This window comes from Somniosus microcephalus, chromosome 27, assembly GCF_052327205.1.
Source record: "Somniosus microcephalus isolate GS21.2 chromosome 27, FLI_Smic_1.0, whole genome shotgun sequence".
In the NCBI taxonomy this organism is placed as follows: Eukaryota; Metazoa; Chordata; class Chondrichthyes; order Squaliformes; family Somniosidae; genus Somniosus; species Somniosus microcephalus.
Window position 1 is genome coordinate 8,076,225 of NC_141013.1, and position 22,171 is coordinate 8,098,395.

General features: G+C 44.6%; 1 protein-coding gene across 21 annotated transcripts in view; it reads left to right on the forward strand.

Annotated features, from left to right (window-relative positions):
- The window catches only part of map2k5 (mitogen-activated protein kinase kinase 5), a 284,907-nt gene that overhangs the window by 17,316 nt on the left and 245,420 nt on the right, over positions 1-22,171 (forward strand). For 20 of the 21 annotated variants that reach the window (XR_015073772.1, XM_085968445.1, XM_085968462.1 and 17 more), the window contains exon 3: positions 2,202-2,269. Coding sequence is in view for 19 of the 21 variants with exons in the window: in XM_085968445.1 (XP_085824571.1) it covers positions 2,202-2,269 (68 nt within the window). In the remaining 2 variants the exon portion in view is untranslated. Of the gene's footprint in view, positions 1-2,201; positions 2,274-22,171 lie in introns of those variants that run through there. The other variant, XM_085968463.1, reaches the window with a different exon arrangement.

Genomic DNA, 22,171 nt, shown 5'->3' on the forward strand with positions numbered 1-22,171 from the left:
CTTCCTGTAACACCTTACCTATCCTAATTTTCTGTAACACTAATGTCATCGCGCTTTTCTGTCACACAAACTTACTTATTGATTTTTCCTTACCTTTATTTGAGTCCTGCTGCTTATGTCGCAAGGTAGGTGGTGCTGGGGTGCTTATGCAAGTCATCATTTCTGACCTGTGGTGCTAAAAGCCAGTTCCCACTGAGGGGAATGCTTCAAGTTACTTAAAGCTGTTCCCCTCACTGCAGGATTCAATTTTCAATTCTGCGGGACAGTTAGGGGATTGATTATGGGGCTTTCCTGCTCTATATTCTTAAAACAGCAGCTCCCCCCTGCTGGGTTTTACTACTCTACCCTCATATCAGGCATCCATACCTTTCTCCCTGCTATCCTCATTACACCTCTGCCACATCCTAATACATGTTGCAATGCAACTCCCCACCACCCCATCCCAATGTTCCCACATCCCAAGATAGTCCTGTTACCACTGCTCCACCATGGCGATCTCCCAATGCTTCTATGCTTCAGGCAACCTTTCCCCCCACACCTACCAGGTTTCTGGTATCCCCTTCCCATTGCTCCAGAACGCCCATCATACTCCAACACACTGCCTAAATGATGGGGTCCTTCCTCCCACTGTTTGCACACTGAACATTCTTTCCCCGCACCGCCCCCCGCAGTGCTCACAGACTCCAACACCCCTTTGCTTATGCCATATTGCTCCATCTCCGTGCTCCCACACCCCAGGAGTGCCCTCCCAAAGCCACCAAACTGTACAATCCCCCCACTTTCTGCTAGTTTACCCCTCTACTTTTGTCCCACCACACCACCTCTTAAAAGTGCTGAGACCCCCTAGGACTACCCTCATAGAGTACACAGCATTCCCACTGGCCAATACTGCTGGTACATGCCACCTACCTCCTATACCTGCATCCTCGAGCACCTTCCGTACTACTAACAATCTTATGATAATGTGTATTAAAAACTTAACCACCATAAATCAGTTCCTTTGATAATATATTGCATGTTATATGGGATAAAACAGCATATCTTCCAACTCACCTTGAGCAACACTGGAAAATCTGCTGGCAATATAAGAAGACTGCTGGGTGGGTGGTGGAGAATTATGGGCTGTAGTCATGGGTTCCGGTGACTGACTGGTTCAGCTTCATTATGGCAGTTTATAATATCACCTGAACCCTTTATATTGTATTGCCCCCTTGTAATCCACTTCCACCCACCCACCCAGTAACCTCTTTGTAACAGAGGAGTGAAATATCCTGCTACAGTGCAAACATTGTAAATATAGTGTAACCCCATAATGGATGACCTTGTGCTGTGTAATTTTATTTTAAAATGGCACTAAATTGCATATGAATCTAATAAATTGCTGCCAGATGCTCCTCCCCCTTAAAATAATTGTAATATACTTTCAGGCTGAATATTCCAATTTCCTTTCATTGAAGTTATCAGCCTCTGGCTTGCTGCTGTGCTCAGTTTATCTGCCATGTACTCTTTAAGAATAAAATTTAGCCCATGTTGTGTACATTGGAATGAGTTAATCCTGATGGTGCTTGGTCGCATTTGTTGTGCTAACTGTATGATGTTTTAGTAAACAGGTTAAAGGTTGTAACTCAGTGTTCTATTGACTATCATATATCATGAGAATGTGCCATGAAAATCTCTCCTTTGAAACTTCAGTCTTGTAACACTTGCAGGTATTGATTTGAATGTAGATGATAATATGTCTCAAATTGCAGAATTATTATTTAGTATGCTAAGTGCTTCAATCTGGCGACTACAAAAGTACCACTTGTATCAAATGTGTTATACAGACCAGGTATGGTGTTGTTGTAATGCGCGGTGGAATGAAATGACTCATTTTTCAAACCACATGTACAATAATACCTCAGTTCAGATTGCATTCTGAATTCATGGGAGCTTACTGTCCACTGCTGTCTTCCATGATGTCTGCCTGGAAGGATAAAAAACTTTGTGTCAATCCAATTAAACTCTCTGCAAAATCCACATAACTATAATGCAAGCTGGAGTATGACCCTGACGTCATTCTAACTTCTGCTACATTATTGTCTGATAACGCATTCCAATCTGTATTGTCCTCTGTGTCACACTCCTAGCATTCTCCTATTTAATACAAATTGCATTGTCCAATTAAATCATATTTAAAATACATTTTTGGTTTTTTAAAGATGAAGATGAGGATGGCGATCGAATCACAGTTCGCAGCGATGAGGAAATGAAAGCCATGTTGTCATACGTAGGTACATTTCATCAAAGCCTTTTATAAAGCCCACCAAACATGCACACTGTGAATGAAAGCAGCATTTCTGCCTGTAGAGTACTGTGTCAATTTTATATATGTTATTAAGAAATACCATTGATACAATAAACCTTAATGGAAGAGAGAGTTCTTGCGTTTCTCATGTTTTATATTTGGATCAAAAGTGATTGTTTTGCTTTAATCTTCATTGATGTAATGATTGTTGTTACTCTGCCAAATGGGTTGGATAATTTCAGGATAATTTTCTCAGTTTTCCTTTCTTCATTAAGTCTCATCTGCAAACACGAGCTGTATGCAGAGGTTTAAACAGAAGCGCTTTCTGAAAAAGAAATCCAGAGGCAAAAGAATGACTATTTTATATAGGAGCTTTCAGTAAAAGCATCCAGTAAACAAATTATTAATCAGAGGTCGAGGTAGCGAGGAAAAGAGCGTATTGTTAATTGCAAGGTTAACCTAAGGTGACAACTGCACTGCACCTTTTTGCATGTTTTCAAAGTTATTTACTCATCCTCTTGATCCCTTACACCACTATTGGAGTTTAGACAGTGAATGCCACAGTGCTCTTCCCTGGTAACTTATTCCACAAGACTATTACACTTTGGGTCACAAAATACTGCCTGAAGTCACTTTTTACTTCTAATTTCCTGCGTATCAATGATCGCATTGAGCATATGCAAATTGAGGCTTCGATGGCAAGTTGCACACACCTGGAGATTGCTAGGGATTTCCTTGCATCAGGATTGTATGCAGGGGGATTTACTGAAATTTTTCTTTCAGTTTTGGTGTAATGGAAGAAAAGATGCCCAAATGATCTTTGAAGACCTCTGAAGGGAGCAGACAACTCGGGGTTTAATTTAACCACCATCACTGGCTCCTTGACTTGCAATAAGCTGTGATCCTGCAGGTGTGGCTTTTCAGCAACAACCTTTTAACCTAACTCTTAAAATTGTATTTGTTGGATCCTGGTGCTTCCAGATCAAAAGATTAACTTTGACGTCTTCTGCATGAAATTGCTGTCAAGGGCATTACAGTTTTTTGCCATCTAGGTATTACACAGTGCAGTAGCCACAATAAACCTATTTGTACAATATATGGTTTTGTTTATTCCTCCAACGAGCCAAAGGCGGAGCTTTTCCTCTTTCCAAATGGTTGCTCAGAAGTGATTTAATTTTTTGTGAGCTACCCATTTCGGAACAGATTATTCCATATCACTTTCTTTTGAGTTTTTTTAACTTACAACTTGAAATGGGATAACTGCTAATTATTTATTTAATAATTAAACAAGTAAAAATAAATCAATTATAAATTTTGAAAAGCTTGTTTAAAGAAAAGAAGAGAGTGGTACACTGGTTTTCACACTGATATGCCCTGAATACAATTCAGTACTACATAATTGGCAAATGAATTTCAACACAGATAAGTGTGAGGTATTACATTTTGGTAAGAAAAATAAGGAGGTCACATATTACTTGGAAAATAAGAATCTAAATATGGTAGAGGAGCAACGGGATCTGGGAATACAAATACACAAATCACTAAAAGTAGCGATGCAGGTTAATAAGGCCATTTTAATAAAAAAGCAAACTAAGCACTAGGGTTTATTTCTTAAGCTGCAGTGCCACACAGCTGGCTCCCCGGCTTTTGAATGGAAAATCCGCACATGCGCGAAAATTTGAATGGGCCGCACAGCCCGTTAAAGGGGCCGTGCACCCAAATAACATTAAAGGAAACATCGCTAGAGAGAGAGAATTGAAAAGTAGAGACGTTATGCTAAACCTGTATCGAACCTTGGTTTAGACCACACTTGGAGTACTGTGTACAGTTCTGGTTGCCATATTATGAAAAGGATATGGAGGCACTGGAGAGGGTGCAAAAAAGATTTATACGGATGATACCAGATCTGCGAGGGTATACCTATCAGGAAAGGATAAACAAGCTGGGTCTCTTTTCTCTTGAGGCGAGAAGGCTGAGGGGTGACCTAATAGAGGTCTTTAAAATTTTGAAAGGGTTTTTGCTGATGTCTACTTGTAGGGAAGAGCAAAACTAGGGGCCATCAATATAAGATGATTGGCACCCCATCCACCACCTTAAACATTCACTCCCTCCACCACCGGCGCACCGTGGCTGCAGTGTGTACCATCTACAAGATGCACTGCAGCAACTCGCCAAGGCTTCTTCAACAGCACCTCCCAAACCCGTGACCTCTAATACCTAGAAGGACAAGGGCAGCAGGCGCATGGGAACACCACCACCTGCAAGTTCCCCTGCAAGTCACACACCATCCTGACTTGGAAATATATCGCTGCTCCTTCATTGTCGCTGGGTCAAAATCCTGGAACTCTCTCCCTTACATTACTATGGGAGTATCTTCAGCACACGGACTGCAGCCGTTCAAGAAGGATGCTCACCACCACCTTCTCAAGGGCAATTAGGGATGGGCAATAAATGCTGGACTTGCCAGTGACACCCACATCCCACAAACAAATTAAAATAAAAGCTAGTCACCAAGAAATCAAATAGGAAATTCAGAAGAAACTTCTTTACCCAGAGAGTAGAACTTTTTACCACAGGGAGTGGCTGAGGCGGTACCAATATCCTCGCTGGGAGGTTTGCTAGTGCTGTTGGGGAGGAGGTTTGCTAGTGCTGTTGGGGAGGGTTTAAACTAAGTTGGCAGGGGGGTGGGCACCAGGATGTAGCATTAGAAAGGAGATACAAAGGGCACAAAGGATTGGGAGAGACGGATAGCACTAAAGCAAGAAATGGTAAGGTATTAGGTGGGGTCAGACTAAGAGAGAACACAGGATGGTCAAAGATAGGTTTACAGTGTATGTATGTGAACGCACAAAGCAGAGTAAACAAGGTTGGTGAGCTGCAGGCACAAATAGCCACATGGGAATATAATGTCATGGCAATAACCTGGCTCAAAAAAGGGCAGGATTGGGTATTAAATAATCCTGGATATAGGGTGTTCAGGAAAGATAGGAGGTGGTGTGGCAGTATTAGTTAAGGAGAATGTTACAATGCTGGAGAGAGAGGATGTCCTGGAGGGGTCAAGGACAGAATCTATAGGGCTAGAGTTAAGAAATAATAGCGACGCCTGCCATTACACGACTAGATGCATTCTATAGGCCACCAACTAGTGGGAAAAATATGGAGGAGCAAATTTGCAGGGAAATTACAGAGAGATGCAAGAACTATAGAGTAGTGATAATGGGGGACTTCAACTATCCTAATATAGACTGGGATAGTAATGGTGTAAAGGGCAGAGAGGGGGAAGAATTTCAAAGTGTGTTCAGGAGAACTTTCTTGATCAGTATGGTTCCAGCCCAACGAGAAAGGAGTCATTGCTGGATCTGGTTCTGGGGAATGAGGTAGGTCAAGTGGAGCAAGTGTCAGTAGGTGAACATTTAGGTAACAGTGTTCATAGTATCTTTTTAATTTGGATTCTAGCTCCTCAGCAGAATCTCATTCCTAGTTCTACCTATGATGTATGACGGTAGACAAGCAGTGGCTAGCATTTAAAGAATTAATACATAATTTACAACAAATATACATTCCTTTAAGGCACAAAAGCTCCACAGGAAAAGTGATCCAACCATGGCTAACAAGGAAAGTAGCCTGACATCAGTAGTAGGGAAAATGCTAGAATCTATTATTAAGGACATGGTAACAGGGCACTTAGAAAATAATAGGATTGGGCAGAGTCAACACAGATTTATGAAAAGGAAATAGTGTTTGACAAATCTGTTAGAGTTTTTTGAGGTTGTAACTAGCAGAATAGATAAGGGGGTACCAGTGGATGTGGTGTATTTGGATTTTCAGAAGGCATTCGATAAGGTGCCACATAGGAGGTTATTAAACAAAATTAGGGCTCATGGGGTTGGGGATAGTACACTAGCATGGACTGAGGATTGGTTAACGGACAGAAAACAGAATGGAATAAACGGGTCATTTTCGGGTTTTGTGGGGTCAGTTATTCACAATCTATATCAATGATTTGGATGAGGGGACGAAATGTAATATATTCAAGTTTGCTGATGATACAAAGCTGGGTGGGAATGTAAGTTGTGAGGAGGATGCAAGGAGGCTTCAGGGGGATATAGACAGGCTAAGTGAGTGGGCAAGAACATGGCAAATGGAATATAATGTGGAGAAATGTGAAGTTATCCACTTTGGTAGGAAAAATAGAAAAGCAGAGTATTTTTTTAATGGTGAGAGATTGGGAAATGTTGGTGTTCAGAGGGACCTGGGTGTCCTTGTACACGAATCACTGAAAGTTAACATGCAGGTACAGCAAGCAATTAGGAAAGCAAATGGTATGTTGGCCTTTATTACAAGAGGATTTGAGTATAAGAGTAAATACGTCTTACTGCAATCATATAGGGCCCTGGTGAGAACACACCTGGAGAATTGTGTACAGTTTTGGTCCCCTTACCTAAGGAAGGATATACTTGACATAGAGGGAGTGCAACAAAGGTTCACCAGACTGATTCCTGGGATGGGGGGGATTGTTCTCTGAGGAGAGATTGAATAGACTAGGCCTATAATCTCTGGAGTTTAGAAGAATGAGAGGTGATCTCATTGAAATTTGCTAAATTCTTACAGGGCTTGACAGGATAGATGCGGGAGGATGTTTCCCCTGGCTGGGGAATCTAGAGCATGGGGTCACAGTCATGGAATAAGGGGTTGGCCATTTAGGACTGAGATGAGAAATTTCTTCACTCAGAGGGTGGTGAATCTTTGGAATTCTCTACCCTAGAGGGCTGTGGAGGCTCAGTCATTGAGTATATTCAAGACAGAGATCGATAGATTTTTGGATATTAAGGGAATCAAGGGATATGGGGATAGTGCAGGAAAGTGGAGATGAGGTAGCAGATCAGCCATGATCTTGAATGGTGGAGCAGGCTCGAGGGGCCAAATGGCCTACTCCTGCTCCTAGTTCTTATGTTCTTATACTGGATGGGATAAAAATTGATAAAGATGAGGTACCAGAAAGGCTGGCTATACTTAAAGTAGGTAAGTTACCAGGACCAGATGGGATGCATCCTAGGATGCTGAGGGAAGTGAAGGAAGAAATCACAGAGGTACTGGCCATAATCTTCCAATCCTCCTTAGTAACGGGGGTGGTGCCAGAGGACTGGAGAACTGCAAATGTTACACCCTTGTTCAAAAAAGGGCGTAAAGATAAACCCAACAACTACAGTTTAACCTCGGTAGTGGGGAAACTTATAGAAACAATAATCTGGGACAAAATTAACAGTCACTTGGACAAGTGTGGATTAATTAAGGAAAGCTAGTACGGATTTGTTAAAGGCAAATCGTGTTTAACCAACTTGATCGAGTTTTTTGATGCGATAACAGAGAGGGTTGATGAGGGCAATGCGGTTGACGTGGTTGTACGTGGATTTCCAAAAGGCGTTCGACAAAGTGCCACATAATAGGCTTGCCAGCAAAGTTGAAGCCCATGGAATAAAAGGGACAGTGGCAGCATGGATACGGAATTGTCTAAGTGACAGGAAACAGAGAGTAGTGGTGAACGGTTGTTTTTCAGACTGGAGGAAGGTATACAGTGGTGTTCCCCAGGGGTCGGTACTGGGACCACTGTTTTTCTTGATATATATTAATGACTTGGATGTGGATGTACAGGACACAATTTCAAAATTTGCAAAATACACAAAACTTGGAAGTATAGCGAACAGTGAGGAGGAGAGTGATAGACTTCAAGAGGACATAGACAAGTTGGTGGAATGGGTGGACACGAGGCAGATGAAATTTAATGCAGAAAAGTGTGAAGTGATACATTTTGGTAGAAAGAATGAGTAGAGGAAATATAAACTAAAGAGTACAATCCTAAAGGGGGTGCATGAACAGAGAGACTTGGGGGTATATGTGCACAAATCGTTGAAGGTGCCAGGGTAGGTTGAGAAAGCAGTTAAAAAAGCTTATGAGATCCTGGGCTTCATGAAGAGGTATAGAGTAGAAAAGCGTGGAAATTATGATGAACCTGTATAAAACACTGGTTCGGCCTCAACTGGTGTACTGTGTCCAATTCTGGGCACTGCACTTTAGGAAGGATGTGACGGCCTTAGAGAGGGTGCAGAAAAGATTTACGAGAATGTTTCCAGGGATGAGGGACTAGAGAAGCTGGGGTTGTTCTCCTTCGAGCAGAGAAGGTTGAGAGGAGATTTGATAGAGGTGTTCAAAATCATGAGAGGTCTGGACAGAATAGATGGAGAGAAACTGTTCCCATTGGCAGAAGGGTCGAGAACCAGAGGACACAGATTTACGGTGATTGGCAAAAGAACCAAAGCCGACATAAGAAACAACTTTTTTACTCAGCGAGTAGTTAAGATCTGGAATGCGCTGCCTGAAAGGGTGGTGGAGGCAGACTCAATCACAGCTTTCAAAAGCTAGTTGGACAAGTACCTGAAAGAAATTTTTTTCCACAGCTACGGGGAAAGGGCGAGGGGACTGGGACTAGCTGAGGTGCTCTTGCAGAGAGCCGGCATGGGATCAACGGGCTGAATGGCCGCCTTCTGTGCTGTAACCATTCTATGATTCTAAATAGTATAGATGCATTTAAGGGGAGGCTAGATAAGCATATGAGGGAGAAGAGAATAGAGGGTTATGCTGATAGAGTTAGATGAGGAAGGATAGGAGGACACTCGTGGAGCGTAAACACCGGCACGGACTCATTGGGCCGAATGGCCTGTTTCTGTGCTGTATATTCTATGTAATTCTTAACATGATATTAACCGGAGGTTACTCAGACAGCCAAGGTGTGCACTTGTACAGTAATTTAACATGCTTCGGGTCTGAGGTAGATACAGAATGGGGCAAGCAAAGCTGGACAGGGACGAGCCCAAACTTCCAGGAGTAATTTCTGGGTTGTATCACTTTCTCTGTACAGCTGGGGACCTAAGTTGGTATGTGCTGTCATTGCATTATCCTATTCCCCCCTCTACCTAGGTGCATTGTGGGGTTTATGAGTGGGACCAGTTGTATGGATCTTCGGAAAGGTAGTTCGCACTGCTTAATTTCCCAGTTCTAGGTGGAGCATCATTACCACATATCCCACAAATGCATCATCTTCGTGTTTGTAGTAGGAGGAGTAGGGTTCACTTTAGTGGAGGAATGGATCTTCTTGCTGATAGCAGTGAGAATTGAGCTAGTTTGTGTATCTCGGGCAGATCTAGTGTCCCTGGAGATGGGCCTAGCAGATAGGGAAGTGGATTTGAGTGTAAATTTTATCATTTCTCTTTTGCTGATTTTTGGGCTGCTTCCCATTTCTGTGGAGATACCTTTTTTTGCAGGTTCCCAGTGGAAAAACAGAACTGGGTACTTAATTTCTGTGATCACCTGATTTCCAGTGTCCACTGGAAGAACATAAGAAATAGGAGCAGGAGTCGGCCATTTGGCCCTTCGAGCCTGCTCCACCATTCAATAAGATCATGGCTGATCTTCTACCTCATCTCCACTTTCCTGCACTATCCCCATATCCCTTGATTCCCTTAATATTCAAAAATCTATCGATCTCTGTCTTGAATATACTCAACGACTGAGCCTCCACAGCCCTCTGGGGTAGAGAATTCCAAAGATTCACCACCCTCTGAATGAAGAAATTTCTCTTCATCGCAGTCCTAAATGGCCGACCCCTTATTCTGAGACTCTGAACCCTGGTTCTAGACCCCCCAGCCAGGGGAAACTCCCTCCCTTCATTTACCCTGTCAAGCCCTGTAAGAATTTTGTATGTTTCAAGTACTTAAAGAAAGAAAGACTTGCACTTATGTAGCGCCTTTCACGACCTCAGGACATCCCAAAGCCACACGTGGTTCCCTTTGAAATAAAAACAGAAAATGCTGGAGAAAGTACTCAGCCGGTCAGGCAGCATCTATGGAGGGAGAAACAGAGTTAACGTTTCAGGTCGATGACCTTTCATCAGAACTGGAAAAAGTTAGAGATGTAACAGATTTTAAGCAAGTGCCTAATCCAAAGATGAGCTGCTGTTCCTCGAGCTTACGTTGAGCTTCGTTGGAACAGTGCAAGAGGCTGAGGACGGCGTGGGAGTGGAGTGGAGAATTAAAGTGACAGGTGACCGGAAGCTCGGGGTCATGCTTACGGAGGTGTTACGCAAAGCAGTCACCCAATCTGCGTTTGGTCTCCCCAATGTAGAGGATCCCTTTGATACAGGCAATGGGTTCTTACGGGCTAAGGAAAAGCAAAAAGATAAAGAATTGGGGATGCTGTGATAAATGCACTGTGAGCTGCACAGACCAGGGAGGCCCAAGGTTCCATCCCTAATCAGGGGCAGCAGTTTGGGAGCTATACAGTTAGCAGCAGTGTTCTTAGACTCGGGATGGAAAAAAAATCGCCCAGCGTTCCTGCTCTTACTTGGTCTTTGGTGTCCACAGCTGGAAAGTGTGCGAGTGTCGGGTGAGGGCAGGATTGTGCTCGGCTGTGATGTGGCCTCCAACAGACATTGTCGAGGCTCACACATGAGTAATGGGCAGTTTGCTCAGTACCATAGATCTGCCCATGGAGCCATTATCCACCACGATTCATTACATTCAGGAATGAGGGGGGAATGAGAGAGGAACAGCAGAGGAGGAAGGAAATGAGAACATTTACCAAAGGAGAAGAGAGGCACAAAAATAACAGATAAAAGCATTAATCACACGTAGAGACATTAAATAAGCTGAGTCAACAGTAAGTTATAAATTCAGTACCTTTAAAGAATTTTGTTTGCACATAGTGGCATACAAGAGTAACAGTGCAGAACCAGTTTCAATACATTGTCCCACTTGGTTTCTATTTGCATATGCACAACAGAAACAAAACAAAAACGTAGAGGATTGTGATGGAGCACATTTGGTGCTCTGAAGCCTCTCATCAAATCTGCACCTATAAATCCACCTGAATTTGTGAAAAATGAGCAAAAATTAATATAAACTCTTACAAAATCCATTCACAACATTTCCGGGTGGTGTTCAACAAGGTTAATCAAATACTGTACTAGGCTGGATCTTTAGGACGTATATACCTATACAGGTAGACTACCCTTTATCCGGACTTCCGAAAACCGAAACCCTCTAAAAACCGAAGGTTTTTTCGGTCAGCGTAAGTCGTGCGCACGACATGACCAGAGTGGCGCACGACTTACAGGCCTAGCCGGATAAGGGATAGTGTAGCATTTTTCCGTACTTCTGAAAACCGAAATCTTTATCCGCACATCCGAAACCAGAAAACCTCTGAAAGCCGAAAGTGGAGCAAAGCATGACTTCTGAAAACCGAAATGCGCACGACCACGACCCCCGCCGACCCCCACCCCCGACCCCCCGGCCGAACCCGACCCCCACCGACCCCTGACCCCCCCCGCCGTACCCCACCCCCGCCGAACCCCACCCAATTTCGGATAAGAGATAGTGTACCATCCTTTATCCGCACATCCGAAACCAGAAAACCTCTGAAAGCTGAAAGTAGCGCAAAGCATGACCCGACGCTGCCGATGCTTGACCCACGCAGGTGTTATGCTGCTCTGTGTGATATTTGCTGCTCTCTTAGATATTTGCTGCTATTTGCTGCTCTCTTAGATATTTGCAGCTCTCTTAGATATTTGCTGCTCTCTTAGATATTTGCTGGCTTTTAACAATTTGTGAAAATGCTAAAAAGAGCTGCAGATACCCCAATGGGTAACAGTGAGAAGCAGAGAAGGAAGCATCGCTCATTATCGATATCGCAGAAAGTGGAGTTATTGCAGAAGCTTGATCGTGGTGTGTCTGTGCGACATCTTACTGAAGAATATGGTGTGGGAAGTACCACCGTATATGACTTAAAGAAACAGAAAGACAAGTTGTTGAAATTTTACACTGACAGTGATGACCATAAACTAATGAAAATTAGGAAAACATTGCATAGGGCAAAAAATGAAGATCTTGACCGTGTGCTGATTGAGTGGATTCGACAACGCAGAGGTGAACGTGTGCCGCTGACTGGTTTGATGGTCATGAAGCAAGCTAGAATATACCATGAAGAACTGAACATTGAAGTTGAGTGTGAATATTCAGAAGGTTGGCTGCATAAATTTAAGAAGCGTCATGGTATAAGATATCTGAAAATTTGTGGTGAAAAAGCTTCTGCTGATCATGAAGCAGCTGAAAATTACATAGATGAGTTTGCAAAAATAATATCGGATGAAAACCTCGGTCCTGAACAAATTTACAATGCTGATGAAACAGCTCTGTTCTGGCGCTACGTTCCTAGAAAAACATTAGCAACGGCTGATGAGAGTGCACCAGCAGGTTTTAAGGATGCTAAGGACAGGTTGACTGTTCTTGGGTGTGCCAATGCTGCAGGCACACACAAGTTAAAGTTGGTAGTGATTGGAAAAAGCCAACATCCGAGATGTTTGAAAGGTGTATGCAATTTACCTGTGCATTATTATGCGAGCAGGAAAGCATGGGTAACCAGAGGAATATTTTCTCACTGGTTCAATAACCACTTCGTACCAGCGACACGAGCTCATTGCAGGCAAGTTGGACTGGAAGAAAACTGCAAAATTTTATTGTTCCTGGACAACTGCTCCGCACATCCCCCTCCTGAACTTCTTGTGAAAAGTTATGTTTTCGGCATTAACTTTCCCCCTAATGTGACATCTTTAATACAGCCTTGTGACCAAGGAATTTTACGCTCCATGAAGAGCAAGTATAAAGATGTTTTTTTGAACTCTATGCTTGATGCAATCAACAGAGGCGAAGGAATCCAAAGCTTCCTGAAAGAATTCAATGTTAAGGATGCCATTTATGCAGTTGCTAATGCTTGGAACGATGTTGACAAACCAACATTAAAAAATGCTTGACACAGACTTTGGCCTTCAACGATGTTTCATGAAGATGGACCTGCAGATGACGAGTTTGAAGGATTTCCTGTCAGTCAGGAGAAGATGATGATATCAAACCTCCTCACTTACGCCAAAGGTTTATCATCCGAAAGTGTAAATACGTTAGAGGAAGCTGACATCGAAGAAGTGCTGAACATTGACAATGATGCACCTGTTGTGAATTTGTTGAGTGATGGGGAAATTGCTGAAATGGTGTTAAATAAAGACAAGCATGAGGACAGTAGTGATGATGATGATGACATTGTGAACACAGGTGAAAAAATCCCCATAGACGATATGGTGACAATGTGTGATCAGTTAATTGCTGGCCTTGAAAAACGTGCATTTATCAGTGAGCAAGAGATTATGCAAGTTTACTCAATTAAAGAGAGACTGCTTAGACAGAAACCAATGTTAATGAGACAGATGACACTGGAAGAAGTCTTTAAAAAGGCCGTCTGTCGTAGTCATGCTTCATCACTTGAGAATCCTGTTCCTGGCCCATCTTCAGATGTCCAACTCCAACCTGATGACAATGATGACAACACTGATGTACCCTCTTCTCCAAGATCCTCAAGCCAGATGTAATGCTGCTTCATCACTTGAGAATCCTGTTCCTGGCCCATCTTCAGATGTCCAACTCCAACCTGATGACAATGATGACAACACTGATGTACCATCTTCTCCAAGATCCTCAAGCCAGATGTAATGTACCTTTATTGCATGTTTATGTACAGGTATTTAGCTTAGTTTGTACCTGTACATGTTTGAAGTTTTACTGAATGTTTTCCTTACAAATAAACTGTACTACAGTATTTATCCCTGTAACTACAGTATTTATAGTCGTTATTTTCGGATAAGGGATAGTGTATCCTTTATCCGCACTCCCGAAAACCGAATTACCTCTGAAAACCGAAGTGTTTTCGCGCACCTTCCGAAATCCAAAATTTTCCTAAAACCGAAACACGGCTGGTCCCGAGGTTTTTGGATAAAGGATAGTCTACCTGTATAAGTAAAAATGTTATCCTGATCTTGTATCGATTTCTGCTGAGGTCCCATTTGAAATAGTTTGTGTAATTTTCACCAGCAGTACTGCCATGTCCCTCAGTGTGTATTCCTTACTGATTTTTCCCCTTTCTCTTTTCTCCCTCCTGTGCCACATATGATTCACTGGGTGTAACAAAGTTCATTTTGTTGCCAGTTCTTCAACATTGATGCCAGATGTGTCGGTGTCCTGTGATAAGTTACTTAGTGTATGTGTTTTGTCTTTATAAATTATTTTTTCTTCCTTTGATAAAGCAATCAATACTGGGGATTTGAAGCCACATTATTTGATGAATCATGTTGGTCTAATAGCCCAATGGATATGTTGATTCCAAGTATAGGGCTAACTCTTACACGACCAACAAAATGATGGTTCAGTGACGAGGTGATTTCAGATCATTATAATTGGGCCTTCAATTTAAGGTGACTGAATAATATTTTTTCATTATATGGGATTATAAAGCCTACATTTCATTGTACTGCGCTTGTGCACTAACAATGACAATAAAGTTGATTATTATTATTATTATTCAGGATGTTTACTGGTGTGTTGGGGATCATATTTTACATTCTATCCAGTTTTCTGTGAAAACCATAAATCAATGGGCTTTGATATGTAATAAATATTCAACTCTACCGTAAAGGCATTTTAAACCACTGCAGTCTCATCATTGGCCTTTCCTGGAAAGGGATTGACTTTGACTTTTCAAGTTTCCATGGACCATTAACCTTGAGTGGGCCAGAAACATGCATCCTGTTTGTGTTGCTGTGCTACTAGGATTTCTGTCAAGAGTAATGGTGGAATCTGTAATATTTGTTGTATGTTTACATGAACTGTGAAATATACCCAGCCGTACAATTGTAGATTTTGAAGTACTGGTGGCTACAGGTTTGTCACTATTGGTAGGAGTAACATGAGTTGCTGAATTTTAAGAGTATTATACAACAACCATGTCGCACACAATGTATATTGGCATTTGTGCAATGTTTCCCTGTAGTGTATATGTTCTGAAATAATGCACTAAATATGCCTTATGACAAGTGTATGCATGTAAAAAGTAAAGCTGCTTCTTTCTTCCTGCTTCCCAAAAAACCACACACTATTTCCAGGTCAAGAGGAGGGTAAATGATTACTTGAAGGCTTTTTCAATATTGCTCAGTAACCAACAGCTGGGAGCTGGTATATAAATGTGGTGCAGCTTGAATCAACTTATATTTTTCTTTTAAAATGTTCTGCCTGCTGTCCTCTTGCATGCATAGTTGATATTGGTAATTCATTGTCAGGAATTGTTTGGGAAAGATTCTGTTTTCTACCACTCTGTGATGCCATGTTAGTACACCATCATGGTGTGCCTTGTGAGTGCCTAATGTTCTTCAGATTATTAGCACCTAATCTGTGTGTTTTAGAATTTGTGGGTTTTATCTCGTGACTAAATGTCCCTTGATCAAAACAAAAAAGCTTGCCTGCCATGCATTTTGTTTTGAAGTTTTTTTTAATTTGTAAAAGTTTTTACAGATGAGATCTACTGCAAACAGAACAAAAACAGTGATATTTTCATACAAAAAATACTAGCATATATTATAGAAAAGTAGCCATTTTAACAGTGATGCCATTAACCTTGCGAATATTGAATTCACTAGCGCGAAAATTATTCACAGTTCAACAAGATTGGAAGGTGATCCCAAAGCTGTGAAAAAGTTCTGATGCAGAGCAGCCAGTGAATGCTGGCAACTCTAAGTATCTGAATATATATATTGAGCTCAACTGTATCCCCAGGAGTGCCAGCAAACCCAACAAGGGAGTTTGACGGTGGTAGGTTGCAATAACCCATTATCGGTAGATGAAAATGCACTGACCACTGTGATTTGAAAACTCTGTAGGCAGAGTGTGCATTTATGCAGTGTCCTTTGCAATGAAAGATAATTCTCCAGACAAAATGGGACAAAGTTTTTTTTGACATTTCCAAAAGTAGTTCCATAGTTACTGATCAGATCATCATGAACATTAAGGAAAAATAGTTTTTAATGATTTTTTCCATTATATAATAGCTGTATGCACCATAAATTTTCGTATCCTTTATGCATTACTTAATAGTTACAGCTCATTAAAAACGAGCCCCTGGGCTTTTTTAAATAACACTTTCCACAAGAGATGGCTTTAACCCCTAAAAGACTATTATAAAATTAGTTTATGTTGCACTGTGGGATAAGAGGTAATAACTTGACAGTGTTGTATTTTAAATTAGATTAAAATGCTGGCATAAATTAATGGTATTTGGTCAAAATTGTGCACAGAAATGTCAGTTTGAATATTTTGTTTGAACAGATTACTAACCGCTACAAGCACCCCTTCTGTAATCTCAAATTCTGTTTTTCTTCAGTCTTCCCACCCCATCCATGATTGCCTGTCCTTGCCATCTGCAGTTATAGGTGACGGTTTGAACCTTTAAAATCAAACCATTACCACTTTTTCATGATATTTTCAGCTAATCTTAAATAACAGGAATGTAAGTCACAGAGCTGGTCCGCCATTAGAAAATGCAAGGCAGAAATTGACAGGACTATGGGGAACCTCAAACTAACAATTATGCTATTCATTTCCTTCTGCGACATACACTACCTCTCATTCAAAGTAGGTGAGCAAGGTGAAGCTGCATCTAACTTCATGAACTTAAAAAACATCTTTATTAATCAGTTTTATATTGACATGAATTTATAGAAAATCAGCTTACTACATTTTCCTCAACCACTGTCCACACTTTCTAGCAGCAGTTGCTGGCTAGGGAGCGTGAGCAGGATCAAAACTGGTTGGTTTTATTTAGCAGCATGACTGCCAATTGGCACAGCCCAGGGACTGTATCCTCAACTGTATGGGTCAGTACTACTTTAATGTCACATTTGCTCACTGAGCCTTTGGAACGATCCTAACCCAAAGTTTTGCGATGCTTTTTTAAAAAACATAATGTTAGCAACTGTCTAATTGAAGTAGGGTAAATGACCTACTTTAAGGCCGTTGGCAATTTTCCTCAGTAACCAGAATTAAAAGCACACCATTGAGTTACACCCGCCTTCCCCCTCAGCACAGGTGTTTGTGGAACATGGTGGTGCGTCTTTAATTCTATACATTGACTGAATTCTGATACTTAAAAAAAAAAGTCACTTTCTTTTCCTCTTCTGTATGGAGTCAAATGGGTCGCTATTATAATTGTACCTGTCATTTGATACTGTACGCTATCAGGATCACCATAATATCAGTGGTATCTTCTTGTCCTGTGCCACACAAACTTACTGAAAAGAGCCTTTTGGGAAGATGGGGATCTTTTTAGGAGTATATATTGTGGAGTTACTGTATCTAGATCGGAGTGAGCTTTGGCAACAGCTACAATTCTGTGTTTTTACTTTACCGTCATTTACTAATTATGCAAGTTTCACTTTTGCTATTTGTAACATTTTCAAAATAGCTCGATTTTTACCACTGTAATTCACTTTAAGGTGTATCTTTTATTTTATATTAAGAGAGCTCCCATTACCTATATCCTAATCAAGTGGCGTCAGCTGAAGTATGATCTTCCAATTTAAATTTTAATGTGTATTATGAATATTTTTGAATGCTAGATGCCAAATTCACTCTACCCCCAACATGGCTAGTGGTATAATTTAAGATGCCTTCATATGGTGCTCAGTGTTTCTGGGTCCCGATTAATGGGTCTCGTGCAACCAGCACACTCTCAAAAGTAAAAGGGGGTCGCTTGGCCCGACTGCCTGCCTCTCTTCCGCGGCCACGTTTGCGCCCGGGTGGCCCTGGAGATGGAGCGCACGGTGTCCGCCGGCACGCTTGAGGCCTTCCGCGACCGGTGGGCATCGCAGGGACTGGAGTGCATCATCACCTCCGGAAACCGAATTTTAATTAAATTTGTTAAGTTTCATTTGATGTATTTTCGTTAAGTTACAGTTTTTGTTTATTGATCGCACCAAAAGAGCACACAAAAGTAAATTGGCATACTGGCTAAGGCTAGCGACCCTGAAAACTCTCAGTAAAAATGGATCTTCCCAGCCATTTGCCTCAACAAATGTGGCAAGTTTACTTTATTATTGCTGGGCAAAACCTGTGAATTGGGAGCTCGCGGCACTAGCGCAATATAAAAGCGGCTTTAGTTTCAATAGCAGTATTGTTCAGAGACTAGCTATAATTTCCTGCTTGCTAAATCTGTTAAAGGCAACAGTGCCTGGTGTAACTTTGTAGCAAGGGAGGGGAGGAGATTGCTTCAGTGATAATGGAACAGTCATTTCCTGTCTCATTTTCCAGTTATCTAAACAATAGGGCTATTTCAATAGGTGGTGTAGTGGGTAAGCACATTGTTGTTTCACTTATTTCACCTGAGTTGGAATCTGTGCTGGACTAATGAGAAGAAAGTATTTTCCCTGTAGTGAGCTGACCAAGTGAAATGAGTTAAAGCAGGCTCATCCAAATTCCTAATGGGTAACAAAGGTACTTCTAATTAAGTACCAATTGATACTAAGTCCAGTCTTGATCTGATAAGGCCATGAAGACCACTGGTGTTGGCAATTAAAAATAGCACACACAGGTTCTGTGGCAAAAGGGGCCTACTGAAGTTAGGTTTGGACACATTGTTATGGTAGTACAGTTGGAACTGTAATGTGGTTGTGCTCTAATTAACTTGGGAAATTGAAGGTGATACTGGGTGCAAAGCGTGGAAGTGTTCCGTTTCCCAATGATTATGTGTTGAGACTCGCCATGCTGTGTCATGTGAGAAATCTCAAAATTTTTCTATAACTGAATAAAAATTGAGCTTCAAAAAACCAAATTTTAAATTGCCTATTTGTATCCCCTCTCCCCGCTTTTCTCTCTCCCCGCTTTTCTCTCTCCCCGCTTTTCTCTCTCCCCCCCAACTCTCTCTCTCCTCCCGACTCTCTCTCTCCCCCGACTCTCTCTCTCTCCCCCCGACTCTCTCTCTCTCCCCCGACTCTCTCTCTCTCCCCCGACTCTCTCTCTCTCTCCCCCCGACTCTCTCTCTCTCCCCCCGACTCTCTCTCTCTCCCCCCGACTCTCTCTCTCCCCCGACTCTCTCTCTCTCCCCCCGACTCTCTCTCTCCCCCGACTCTCTCTCTCTCCCCCCCGACTCTCTCTCTCTCCCCCCCGACTCTCTCTCTCTCTCCCCCCGACTCTCTCTCTCTCTCTCCCCGACTCTCTCTCTCTCCCCCGACTCTCTCTCTCTCTCCCCCCGACTCTCTCTCTCTCTCTCCCCCCGACTCTCTCTCTCTCTCCCCCGACTCTCTCTCTCTCTCCCCCCGACTCTCTCTCTCTCTCTCCCCCCGACTCTCTCTCTCTCTCCCCCCGACTCTCTCTCTCTCTCCCCCGACTCTCTCTCTCTCTCTCTCCCCCGACTCTCTCTCTCTCTCCCCCCCGACTCTCTCTCTCTCTCCCCCCGACTCTCTCTCTCTCTCCCCCGACTCTCTCTCTCTCTCCCCCGACTCTCTCTCTCTCTCCCCCCGACTCTCTCTCTCTCTCCCCCTGACTCTCTCTCTCTCTCCCCCGACTCTCTCTCTCTCTCTCCCCCCGACTCTCTCTCTCTCTCTCCCCCGTCTCCTCTCTCTCTCCCCCCGACTCTCTCTCTCTCTCCCCCCGACTCTCTCTCTCCCCCGACTCTCTCTCTCTCTCCCCGACTCTCTCTCTCTCTCCCCCCGACTCTCTCTCTCTCTCCCCCGACTCTCTCTCTCTCTCCCCCCGACTCTCTCTCTCTCTCCCCCCGACTCTCTCTCTCTCTCTCCCCCCGACTCTCTCTCTCTCTCCCCCGACTCTCTCTCTCTCTCCCCCCGACTCTCTCTCTCTCTCCCCGACTCTCTCTCTCTCCCCCCGACTCTCTCTCTCTCTCCCCCGACTCTCTCTCTCTCTCCCCCGACTCTCTCTCTCTCCCCCGACTCTCTCTCTCTCCCCCCGACTCTCTCTCTCCCCCGACTCTCTCTCTCCCCCGACTCTCTCTCTCTCTCTCCCCCCGACTCTCTCTCTCTCTCTCCCCCCGACTCTCTCTCTCTCTCTCTCCCCCCGACTCTCTCTCTCTCTCCCCCCGACTCTCTCTCTCCCCCCGACTCTCTCTCTCTCTCCCCCCGACTCTCTCTCTCTCTCCCCCCGACTCTCTCTCTCTCTCCCCCCGACTCTCTCTCTCTCCTCTCCCCCCCGACTCTCTCTCTCCCCGACTCTCTCTCCCCCCGACTCTCTCTCTCTCTCCCCCCGACTCTCTCTCTCCCCCGACTCTCTCTCTCTCCCCCCGACTCTCTCTCTCTCTCCCCCCGACTCTCTCTCTCTCTCTCCCCCCGACTCTCTCTCTCTCTCTCCCCCCGACTCTCTCTCTCTCCCCCCGACTCTCTCTCTCTCTCTCCCCCCGACTCTCTCTCTCTCTCTCCCCCGACTCTCTCTCTCTCTCCCCCCGACTCTCTCTCTCTCTCCCCCCGACTCTCTCTCTCTCTCCCCCCGACTCTCTCTCTCTCCCCCCGACTCTCTCCTCTCTCCCCCCGACTCTCTCTCTCTCCCCCCGACTCTCTCTCTCTCCCCCGACTCTCTCTCTCTCCCCCCGACTCTCTCTCTCTCTCCCCCCGACTCTCTCTCTCTCTCTCCCCCCGACTCTCTCTCTCTCCCCCGACTCTCTCTCTCTCCCCCCGACTCTCTCTCTCCTCCCCCGACTCTCTCTCTCTCTCCCCCGACTCTCTCTCTCTCTCCCCCCGACTCTCTCTCTCTCTCCCCCCGACTCTCTCTCTCTCTCCCCCCGACTCTCTCTCTCTCTCCCCCCGACTCTCTCTCTCTCTCCCCCCGACTCTCTCTCTCTCTCCCCCCGACTCTCTCTCTCTCTCCCCCCGACTCTCTCTCTCTCTCCCCCCCGACTCTCTCTCTCTCTCCCCCGACTCTCTCCTCTCTCCCCCCGACTCTCTCTCTCTCTCCCCCCGACTCTCTCTCTCTCTCCCCCCGACTCTCTCTCTCTCTCCCCCCCGACTCTCTCTCTCTCTCCCCCGACTCTCTCTCTCTCTCCCCCCGACTCTCTCTCTCTCTCCCCCCGACCTCTCTCTCTCTCTCCCCCGACTCTCTCTCTCTCTCCCCCCGACTCTCTCTCTCTCTCCCCCCGACTCTCTCTCTCTCTCCCCCCGACTCTCTCTCTCTCTCCCCCCGACTCTCTCTCTCTCTCCCCCCGACTCTCTCTCTCTCTCCCCCCGACTCTCTCTCTCCTCCCCCGACTCTCTCTCTCTCTCCCCCGACTCTCTCTCTCTCTCCCCCCGACTCTCTCTCTCTCTCCCCCCGACTCTCTCTCTCTCTCCCCCCGACTCTCTCTCTCTCTCTCACCCCCGACTCTCTCTCTCTCTCTCCCCCCGACTCTCTCTCTCTCTCTCCCCCGACTCTCTCTCTCTCTCCCCCCGACTCTCTCTCTCTCTCTCCCCCCGACTCTCTCTCTCTCTCCCCCCGACTCTCTCTCTCTCTCCCCCCGACTCTCTCTCTCTCCCCCCGACTCTCTCTCTCTCTCCCCCCGACTCTCTCTCTCTCTCCCCCCGACTCTCTCTCTCTCTCCCCCGACTCTCTCTCTCTCCCCCCGACTCTCTCTCTCTCTCCCCCCGACTCTCTCTCTCTCTCCCCCCGACTCTCTCTCTCTCTCCCCCCGACTCTCTCTCTCTCTCCCCCCGACTCTCTCTCTCTCTCCCCCCGACTCTCTCTCTCTCTCCCCCCGACTCTCTCTCTCTCTCCCCCCCGACTCTCTCTCTCTCTCTCCCCCCGACTCTCTCTCTCTCTCCCCCGTCTCTCTCTCTCTCCCCCCCGTCCTCTCTCTCTTCTTCCCCCCCGTCTCTCCTCTCTTCCCTCCCCCCGTCTCCTCTCTCTTCCCCCCCCCCGTCTCTCTCTCTTCTTCCCCCCCGTCTCTCCTCTTCTTCCCCCCCCGTCTCTCTCTCTTCCCCCCCGT